Source organism: Pteropus medius, unplaced genomic scaffold (genome assembly GCF_902729225.1).
Source record: "Pteropus medius unplaced genomic scaffold, Ma_sr-lr_union100, whole genome shotgun sequence".
Lineage (NCBI taxonomy): Eukaryota > Metazoa > Chordata > Mammalia > Chiroptera > Pteropodidae > Pteropus > Pteropus medius.
The window spans coordinates 2,512,015-2,522,687 of record NW_024350923.1 but is presented as its reverse complement, the minus strand read 5'-3'; the positions used below and the strand labels follow the sequence as shown (position 1 = coordinate 2,522,687).

The 10,673-nt window shown below is 61.9% G+C and overlaps 1 protein-coding gene across 1 annotated transcript in view; it reads left to right on the top strand.

Annotated features, from left to right (window-relative positions):
• CTTN (cortactin) overlaps positions 1 to 9,734 on the top strand; it is a gene marked incomplete at its 5' end in the record, with an annotated part of 20,693 nt that extends 10,959 nt beyond the window's left edge. The window contains 6 exons of the mRNA XM_039840394.1: positions 1,763 to 1,911; positions 4,585 to 4,674; positions 6,035 to 6,206; positions 7,024 to 7,095; positions 8,463 to 8,604; positions 8,643 to 9,734. Coding sequence (XP_039696328.1) covers positions 1,763 to 1,911; positions 4,585 to 4,674; positions 6,035 to 6,206; positions 7,024 to 7,095; positions 8,463 to 8,599 — 620 coding nt within the window. The remainder of the gene's footprint in view (positions 1 to 1,762; positions 1,912 to 4,584; positions 4,675 to 6,034; positions 6,207 to 7,023; positions 7,096 to 8,462; positions 8,605 to 8,642) is intronic.
• Between the last annotated feature and the right edge of the window lie 939 nt (positions 9,735 to 10,673).

Here is a 10,673-nt window from a genome sequence, read left to right as displayed (position 1 = left end):
CTCCACGTATCAGAAGACGATCCCGGTCGAAGCAGGTACGTCCCAGCAGACACAGAGGCGCGGAGTCGCTGGGGGGTGGGGGGGGTCCCCATGCACTGCGGAGCCCCCAGGAAAACGCTGGAGCAGAGGGGTAGTGGGCAGAGTGTGTTCTCGGGAAAGAGTTAGCCACTCTTTCGAAGGACGGTTCCACAGGAGTTCAGGGCGCCTTTTGGGGGTCTGTTTTGGGGGTGCTCCCCAGTGCAGAGCTGGGTTAAGGGCATGTCCACCGGCACCAGATCCTAGGAGTGTCCTGTGTCCTGCGGCCCTGTTGGCCCAGGTGAGCCCAATGGCAAGGCCAAGGTCTGAGGAACGTGTTCTGACGCCTGCGCCGGAGCCAGCGCACGTGCGCCTTTTCCCAGTGACGGCTGGCGGGGCAGCTCACAGTCCCTCCTTGCGGGTGGCCGCTGCGTGTACAGGCAGCCTGCAGTCCAGGGGTCTGCAGAGAACATCGTTCCATTCCGGGGGCCCCGCCCCAAAGAGCACAGTTTCGTTGGGGAAAACATATATGGGATAGAAAGTGGCAAATTGAAACTACGAAGCAGAGTCACCTTTTGTTTGCTGGAGGTGTGGACAGGGGTGGGGGGCAGCGATTCTGACTCCCTGGTCTCAGGACACCTCATGCCTGAGAGTCATCAAGGACCCCCAGGAACTCCCGTTGGGGTGGTTTATGTTATGTCTGATCTTTACTAGGTTAGAATTTAAACAGGCTTTAAAGCGATACTAATTCATTTGAAAATGATAAAACCATCACGTGTTAAGCATACGTTTTAAGAAAACAATATTTTTAAAACAAAAAAATGCAGGAGGGCGGCATCATTTTGCATTTCTGTAAATCTCAATGCGAGACAGTTGCATTGTCGGAGCTGCTTCTGCAGTCAGTCTCTTGTGACAAATCAGGTTGTTTAGGAAGAAAATCTGGCCTCGCCCAGATCCGCAGTTGGCGCAGAGAGGAGTGTTCTCACGGCCTTCGGCGTCGATGCCCGCAGCTGGCGCCCTAGTGGTTTTCTGGTCAGGCTCCCTGCAGAGCACGGTTCGCACACGCACTGGGCATCCGGGACATCCTGGATCCCTGAGTTACGCCGATGCCCCGGATGTGGAACTTCATTTCTTTATACGTTACCCAGATAACGGCGTGCGTTAATATTGTCGTCGGTCTCATCACAGAGTCTTTAAGTAAAATCGGGAAATTATGCTCGTAGTGCTTGACCCGAGTTTTCCCACGTTCTCTTTGGACCTGAAAGCCACGTCGCCCCACTGACGCTGCGGTTCTTCTGTCCGTCCGGGAGAGGACGCTTGCCACTGACCCAGACGTGCATAAGTCAGGGCGTTCGGCGTGCAGCTCGGCCGGTCAGGCAGGTTCTTCCTCGAGACGATGCCGGCCTCACATTCAGCACACTGAACGTGAAGAGATGCACTTGCAGGGGCTGAAATTTCCTAGAAATCAGTGCTTTCTGCCGTTCTATCAAAAGAATCCCTACAGAAAATTGTTTTTTTTTTTTTTGCTCTGAGTGTATGGGAAGAATAGTGATGTTTGGAATGTAGAAAACACCAGATATGAGGCTTGTGACATTCGTCGGTCCTGCTGGCGGCAGCAGACAGAAGGGCACGAGCTGGCTCGTGGGGGTGGGCCCAGCCGGGCGGGCTCCCTGGTCACCCGGTGTGGGGCTGCGGTCCGGGCAGGTGGTGGTGTCTGATGTCGGACGTGAACCTCTCCTACCCCCAGTCAACAGCAAAACCAGCAACATCAGAGCGAACTTCGAGAACCTCGCGAAGGAGAAGGAACAGGAAGATCGGCGGAGGGCGGAGGCGGAGAGGGCGCAGAGGATGGCGAGGGAGAGGCGGGAGCAGGAGGAGGCCCGGAGACAGCTGGAGGTGAGCGCGGGCCGCCCGCCGCCCCCCGCGGATGCGCGCCCCGGGCGTCGGGGTCGGCTCCCTGCTCCCCAGGTCTGGAAGGTTCTTGGTAGAAAACACGTAGGACTCAGGGTCAAGGGCGTGCTCTTAGGACTAACTTTAGCCACACGTATGGTCTCCTGACCGCCAGATGCAAGGCAGTTGACCTTGCTGTTCAGTGCTGGTGACCGTGAGCCTCTGTGCCGCCATCACCGACCTGTCAGATTCTCTGTTGCCCTCCTCCCCGCGCCGAGCTCCAGATGTTTCCCCAGCGGTCCGCGCTCCCGCCACCCCGCAGCCGTGCTCTTCCCGGGGGGAGGTGGGGTACGGGGCGGGGGGCCCGTGGAGTGATCAGCTTTCCTCTGCAGCCTCTGCTGTCGCCCGGGCCTGCTGCTCTTCTATGGGACGCTACTGTTTTCCCACTGGAGAAGCGAGGGACGGACTGTGGGGCGTGGGCGGGGACTCGCCCTCCTAACGCTCCGGGTGGGCTGTGTATGTGATGGACGGTCTGTTTCTCTCAATTGCTGACTGGGCACCTGGGCACCTGGGCACCTGGGCACATCGGCACATCCTCTGTCCTCTGTGAAACGGAGCAGAGTCTGAAGCATCGCTTATGCTGTTCGTAAGCTGCAGAGCTTTACTCAACTCAGTGCACGTTTCCTTGCCAAAATCAGGGCGGGGGCCCTGAGAGCCCCATCGAGGGGACAGGGTGGCTGAGCAAATGATATGCCACGGGCAGAAGCGAATTTCCTGAGCCCCAGTACACAGTCATGCGCTGCTTAGTGACAGGATGCATTCTGAGAAATATGTCGGTGGGCGGCTTTGGTCTTGTGCAGACATCTCAGAGGGCAGGTCCATGCACCTGGATGGAGCGCACAGCTGGGCTGCGTGGCACACCTGAGTGGTAGGTATGTGCACCTCTGGCATACATCTGATCCAGCATTGGCCGAACGGTTGTTGTGCGGCTCAGGACTATATGTTTTGTCACGTGCTCTGACGTAGGAATAATGAATTTATATAATTACCATGTTTCAGATTGCTAGAAACATTTGAAGGTCTCTCTCCTTTACGGTTTTTGCTGAGATGCCTGTTAGTTTTCTGTTCAGCACGCACACAAGCCCTCGGTGAGGCGTCTTTTCCTGCTCTTTGGTCTTTCGGAATAGTTAATGCCTTCCCCCTTGTACGCCTCCGGCTTTTAACCCCGGCCCCCGAGCCCTGTCAGCATCCAAACATTGCCCAACGATCGGGCTGCGTGAGAAGGAAAAGGCTCGGGCACCCCGACCTAACTTCCTTTTGCGGTTCCCGTGCTGTCCCTTCCTCTGTGTCGTCCGTCTGTGTCCAGCCCCTGCCACCCCTTGCCTCGGCCTCTCTGCACTGAGTGATCCTCGGCCGGCACAGCACCGCTCACAATAGAGCACGCGTCCAGAAGTGGGAGCCCGGCACGGGCCCCCAGAAGCTTGGCTGTCCCCTCCTGGTGGCCTGCCACTGAGGAGTCCCTCTGTACCCAGCCGGATGTGAGAGGGGCTGTCACAGAGCAGCAGGCTTCCTGGGTGCCCAGTCCAGGCGCAGCCCCTTTAAGAGAACATCCCTCCCCACGGTGTCCAGCCCACGCCGGTTCCGGGCGCGGGTGAACTTGGGACTGTCAGGGTGGTGCAGGACAGGCAGAGCCACACGGGTGCACAGCCGTGCTTAGGGCTCAGGAGCTGGACGGTTTTCTTTGCCAGGTTCCCATGGTCCCCGTTAGAGAGGCAGCCTGCCCGGGGGAGGGTGCGTCCCGGCTCTGCAGCCCGGTGCCTGTCCACTTACCACTGGGGAACCTCGCTTTGCTCAGCTGTTCACTTACCACTGGGGAACCTCGCTTTGCTCAGCTGTCACTTTGCTCGCTTTGCCCACCCTTCCAGGCCATCACCCCGGTTCCTATGACTGCTGCATCAAATGACCACAGTTTAGTGGCTTAGAACAGCATGGCTTCGTTATCCTACGGTTCTGACAGGTGACAGGTGCCCGCTAGGGCCTCCAGGGGAGAACCTGTTCCCGGGCCCTTTCCAGCCTCAGAGGGGCCCCCAGTCTGCTCGTGGCCCCTTCCAGCCCCTGCTTTAGTCGGCTCATCTAATCTGAACTTCCTCATGTTTGCAGTCCCTTTACCGTGGAGGTCACAGTCACAAGATACGGGATCGGGACAGCTACTTCTTTGACGATGTTACTCTCTCCATCACAGTCCGCCCTCTGGCCCCCAAAGGTCCATGCTCGCCTAGGTGCAAAATACGTGCACCCCATTTTAGGGTCCCCAAAAATCTCTATTACAGCAGCAGCTCAGACCCTAGATCTCATCGCCTCTGTCACTGAGTCTGGCTGAGACGGGGCCACCCTCGGGGGTGGTGCTGTCGTCTTCCTGACCCTGCAGCTGCGTGGGCCTGTGGCGCGTGTGGGGGCGGCCGGGGGACTGGGCCGCCGAGGGCTGTGTGTGGAGGACGCTTGACGGACTGCGACCTTCACCGCACGGCGAATTTGCTCCCCTGGTGCTTGACCTCGGTGCTGGCGCTTTCTCTCCCGTCCGCCTGAGGGTGCTTCAGGCCTGGCTGCCACCCTCCAGCGCGCGGTTGGGAACCCAGGTGGCCTGGCTGCGTTCCGATGGCGGCTCGTTCTCAGTTACAGGAGCAAGCCAGAGCCCAGAAGCACACCCCGCTGGCGTCCCCCACCCCGCAGCCGGCCCAGGACAGGCCGCCTTCCAGCCCCGTCTACGAGGTGGGTGTCGCCGTTCAGTGTGCACGAGTCTCCGACTCTCCAGGGACACCCTCGCCAGCTCGGTGCCCCCTGTGGACAGAGGGGGCTCCCCCTGCCGCTCTGTTTGGCGCCTGTCGAGAGGGCGGCCCGGGGAGGCGCCCTCAGTGCTGGGGGACACAGCGCACGTCAAGCGTCTTGGCCTCCACGGCCCCTGGCTGGGCTTCCTGCTCGAGGTGCCCCTTCGTCACCCAGCCTGCTGTCCCCCACTGCGGCCTCCTGACGCCGCACGTCAGACGCTTTCTGGGCTGCATCTCGCTGATTGTCTTGCTGTGACCAGACTGCACACCCTCCTAGAACCCGCCCCTTGGCTCCAGCTGTCACTCACTCTCCGTGACACCGTACTGCACTGGCCCCGCTCAGCTCTCTTCCGTCCCTCAGCCCCTGTGGGACACTGCGTTGTCTTGAGGCTGCCCTTGGCCTTTCTCCTCACTCCCATCATCACTGCGTTGTGACCAGCCGTCTGCGCCCCAAGACCTGCCCACTCAGATCCCCACCTGCTCCTGATGGGAGCTGCCCGCCCCGCCCCCCTCACTCCGCCTCAGCGTCTGGGGTCTCCCGCACGGGCTGCGCATCTGCCAGCACCGTCCACGCCCACGCCCACTCAGGACCCAGATCTCGTCCCCTCTCTGTCCCCGGAGTCACTATCCTGGGTCACATACCTGTCTTCTTTCACCTGGAAGCCATCACTCACAGATCACTGAGTCACAAGGGACAGACACTGACTCCGCCCACCTGAGGTGTAAAGAGGCCGAGGATCCGCAGAGACTGGGGCGGGGCAGTGGGCCTGGGCCTGGGGCGGCCCCCGGTCACCTCCCCACCAGGGCCTGCCCTTGAGCTGCTGTGTCCCTCCAGACACCTGGCCTCGTAGCGCATAATCCAATGGAAAGGGGGCCCGAGCTATTCCCTTGTCATGTCTCACAGTTGGGCCAGTCACTGCAAAGTCACTGCGAAGTCCGGGATGACGTGCTGTCCCCGGGTGGGGGTCCCAGATTGGCAGCCCGGCAGACCACGGGGTGCAGAGCGGGCGGAGGTGCTGTGCCAGAAGGTAGGACAGGGTGGTGTGGGGAGCCCGGCACATACCCCACACCGTGACCCAGCCCCGAGTCCTCCAGTCCGCTCCCTCGGCATCCGGGGAGACTTGTCCGGAGGAGACGGGGCCTGTGGTCTTGCAGTCCAGCCGTGAGCGCGCCGCGCGCCCCACACGTCAGCAGGTGGTGCTCTTGTCCCAGGGCTGTTTCCTCAGCCCCAGCTGGGCCTGGAAGGTGGTTCGTGTCAGTGACCCGGTGCGGGCCGTGTGAAACGTCTCGCTGCCTCTTCCCAGGACGCGGCCTCGTTCAAAGCCGAGCCGAGCTGCAGAGCCCCCACAAGCCAGCCCGAGCCTGTGTACAGCAGGGAGGCCGCTGACTACCGCGAGGCTGGCGGTCAGCAGGGCCTGGCCTACGCCCCTGAGGCCGTCTACGAAACCACGGAGGCCCCGGGCCACTACCAGGGAGGTAAGCGGATCTCCTGCGTCGCTCCTGGACTGCGCGCCCATAAATTTCACTGTCTCTGTTCCTCCGAAAATTGCCTCCTGTTCCTGTTGACTGGCCTGTCCCCCTCGTGCCCGCAAGATCTTCGTCTCCTGCCAGGACAGGTTCTGGACACCAGGGGCCTTGGCACGGCCTCCTGTAGGGTTCCAGGAGGCTCCCTGCTTGTTCTGGGGTCGCTGGGCAGGGGCTGGGAAGGGAGCGGCTCGTGCTGTTCTCTGAAGCGGAGCCTCGGGGCGTCTCCAGTGTGGGGAGCCCAGCTCCAGGAGACCAGGCGCGTGGGTCTGCAAAAATGGTTTTGGACCCCGAGGTCCGAGAGCTGGTTGGTGGGGCGGGCGCTCCCGGCCTCTCGCCGACGGAGATGCGGGTCCCTTCCACACACCCGGCAGGCCGAGCGCGGGCGCCTCTCTCGGGGTGGCGGGGATGCTGGCGTCTGCAGAGCTCACGCCTTCTCCCGGCCTTGGCGTGAGGCGTGCGGTCAGCTGTCTCCACTCGCCATTTACTTACCACGAGACAACCCTAAAAGTGCTAAGTATTTAAGCTTTAAAGATGTTACTCTGAGCGGTCACCGTACCGGTCAGGATAACCGTAGTTGCTGGGCGGTGTCAGAGTTGGAGGCGGTGGATTTGCTGCTGTTGCTGAAGGTGCCTTGCATCCCACAGTCACCTGCCCGATGCCCAGGGCTCCCGGCCAGGGGTCTTCCCTGCACCCCAGCCTTGAGGGGTCGTCAGCCACGCATGAACGTGGCTGTGCCCTCGTGGGCCTTGTCTCGGTCTGTTTTCAGAGGAGAACACCTACGACGAGTATGAGAATGACCTGGGCATCACGGCCATCGCCCTGTACGACTACCAGGCCGGTGAGGAGCCAGGACGCGCGGCCCACGGGAGGGGAGGGCTGGGGGCTCCCGCTCTGCGCCCTTCCCCAGCTCGCCTCCTAGGGTCCGACTCAGCGTGGCGGTTCAAAAAAGTCGTTTTAGACTTATGGACGTTTCATCTCTGTCTCGACACAGACACACACGCGCATACACATACACAGACACGCACGCACAAACACATACAAACACACAGACAGATAAATGCACACACACACACGCGCACACACAGACACAAACAGCCACACAAACACATGCACACGCACACACACCCATCACCCTCCACCCCCTCACCCGTCACCGTCTGTGGCCCCAGCTGCAGGGGTGCCCATGCCCCCTGAGGACCCTCTTGTGATCCCCCTGACCAAGGACACTGTCCACCATAAAAGCACACTCCCTTCCAGGTCACCAGTGAACCGCCACGTCCGCAGCCTGGTCGTGTTTTCCCGCTGTCCCGGGAACACCTCATTCCTGTTTTGCCTGGTTTCCTGTGTTTTCTTGTCATTTCTGTCTGGTCCCCTCTGGTCCGGAGCAGCTCGCAGCCTCCACCCACCCCTGGGTCCTGGGGTCCTTTCAGTCTGGGGTGACCTGCCGCTCGTGGTCGGGAGGCCACAGCCATGCCTTGTACTGTGCCCCCTGCGGCACGTCAGGCACATGACCCCTGTCCCTTCCTCTCCTGCCACACGCCGTGGCGTTCAGCACTGTCACCTGGCCCCTTGTGTCAGCCAGACTCCAGCAGAGTCACCGTTTCTCCCTTAGCAGCTCATGAGTGTGGTGGGTCCCCACGACCCTGTTCACCCTCAGACTTGCGGCTCCCCTGCTGCCCGCCCTGTCGGGGGCTGGGTCTCCCCCCAACCCCCGCTTGTGTGCGAGCGCACATGCACAGTTGCGCAGATTCTGTGAGATTTCGTGCCCACGTCATTTTTAGAGCTTCCCGGTTGGCCCTGGCCAGCCCACCGCCTCGGGCCCCTCCCTCGGCCCGTGCGCTGTGGAAAGCCTGGCTGTCAGGAGCGGGCACGCGTGCCTCCTGCCCCGGCTGCTCTGGCCGCCCTCCCCGCCTGTGTCCTTGGGGGTTGGTGGGGACCTGCCCGCCGTCCCCACCAAGGACAGGTCCTCCCCGCTGGGAGGGAAAGTTGGAAGGTGGCCAGTGGCTGTGCCGTGCCCCATGTCGGGCCCGGGCATGGGTGGGCTCCGCGTTCCAGGGGCTCTGCGACACCTTGGTTGCGCCTGCTGGTCTCGGGCGAGCTGCGGTGACAGGCCCCACCACAGACCCGCTCTGGGTGGCCACCGGGGGGCCTCCTTCTGCCCGGGCGGGCCGCTGGGCTTCACGGTTGCTGTCTGCTCTCTCCCAGCGGGCGACGACGAAATCTCCTTCGACCCTGACGACGTGGTCACCAACATCGAGATGATTGACGACGGCTGGTGGCGTGGGCTGTGCAGGGGCAGGTACGGGCTCTTCCCGGCCAACTACGTGGAGCTGCGGCAGTAGACCCCGCCCCGGCCCCGCCCAGGCCCCGCCCCCTGGTGCCCCGGCCCCGCCCCCGGGCCGCGCCTGCCTCCTGTGGGCTTTGTTCAGGGCGGGCAGGGCGCATACATACTGCTTTTATATTTAATACTGTTGGCGATGCTTTTGAAAACGTTTATGCCACAGAATTTGCTAATATATTGTAATCGTGTTCTTTAGGAGGACTTTGGGAATTGTTTTTACGCATTTAAGGTATTCTCTTTTCTTGCCAAATTGACTGTCGCTGTCGCGTGGAGCCACTTCAGGGGCCTTTAGTTCCCCTGAGGGCATGCTGTCCTTGCTGATCAGCAGGCCAGGCCCCACAACAAACGTGAGACCTTTCACTTCATCGCCTGCCGCTGCGACGATGGCCGTGTGGGTGTCACGGTCCCGGAAGGCAGGGCCGTGGGCCCCGGTGCTGGGGGCAGTCGGGGAGGCCGATGGAAAGGGTGCTGAGGGAGACTGTAGCAGGCACGGGGCTTTAATGCCAGGAGAGGAGCCTTCTGTCCTGCGACATCCCACATACTTGAGTTTGGCCCTCGGTCCTTTGCCTCCCCTGACGCCCCAGCCGCCAGAAGGCTGCTGAGCTCCTTCCTCTGCCCCCGCAATGCAGTGTCACCCAGTCCCCTAGAGACTGCCCTCCCCTCTTTCTCCGGCCCTGGAGTTTGAAGGCCTGCACTCGGCTCACGTCCTGTCACTCGGGCACGTGTCTGTCGTGTGGCGAACAGGCCACTTTGCTGCCGGAGCGCAGGTGTCTTCCTGCAAACTGCCCGGAACGCCTTCTCACGGAGGGGGTCGTGCTCTCTCTGCCAAAGTGTCCCGTTAAGTGACAGTGAAATGTGATGGACGTGGCTGAAAGCACGGAGCAGGCGACCCAAGACGCTCCTGGCAGCTCCGCCCACCCTGCCTGAGAGCCCGGCAGGCGCCAGCGCGCGCTCGGGCGGCGTCCGGGGCCCGGTGGCTGGCGGGCGTCCCCGCTCCCGCGGGGCAGCGGTGCGTCCTGTGCTTCGCCACAGTCCGGTCGGGTTTATACGCAGTTACTGTATCTGAATTTCTGTAGCACATCTCATAGGTATGATTTTTTTAAATTAAATATTCAAAATAAACCTTTTTTGATCCACGTGCTGCTCGCTTTGGCGTTTGGTCGACGTGACGACAGCTCTCCTGAGGGCGCTGTGGCGTCACTGCCCCGACCCCGGCCATGACCCCTTCCTCCCTGGCTCTGACCGGCTGAGGCACCGCTGGGGGAGGGACATGTTTCGCTCCTGCCATCGGTCTTTGCGCCCAGGTCCAAGCGAAGCAGGCCGTGCTCCGTCGGAAGCAGTTTCTCCAACGAGCCCTTGGCGGCCGCTTGGCTCCGGGCGCCCTGCGGGGAGACCTGCCCGCCTAGCCGGGCGCAGCCAGGGAACGCGCGGGCCGTGGTGGGGACCCGGCGGGACTGACCACTTCGCCATGTCCAGGTCACGCAGCTGGACGGGCCTTGCTCCTGCTCAGGTGCTTTTTTGCCTTGGAGCCCGACGGCGGGGGCCGGCGCTGCCCCCAGTTGGCTCCCACTCTCCCTGCTGGTGAGGGGCCTTCTGGAAAAGCTGCTCTCACCATCCCAGAAGAAATGGGGACGATGCAGACCGCAGACACACGGTCCAGATTACCGCACGCTTCTCTTTACAGGGGCTGGGTATCGGCCACGGCCACCACCGGCCAGCACTGTAGGGACGGGCCCGGAACCCCGAGTCCCGGCTGCGGCTGCCTTCCTTCCTGATCCTGTCTCCCTGCAGGCTGTGTCCTGCAGGTCCTCTCCGCTGCCCCCAGGGCCCTGTGCCCTCTCAGGCCAGCCTCCAGGGGACACTGGGCAGCCTCCAGCCCCCTCCATGGGCCTGGCTTTGGCCCTTGCCTGGGGGCTGCCTGGACCCTCAGGCAGGCATGGCTGTGACCTCTTTCTCGAAGTAAAACCAAAGAAGGGTCCCCAGTGAGTCAGCGAGGCTTCACCCAGAGTTAGGGTGGCCCTCTTCCCCCCCGCCTTAAAATTCAGGAATTACGAAGTTGTCACCGGCCATGGCCC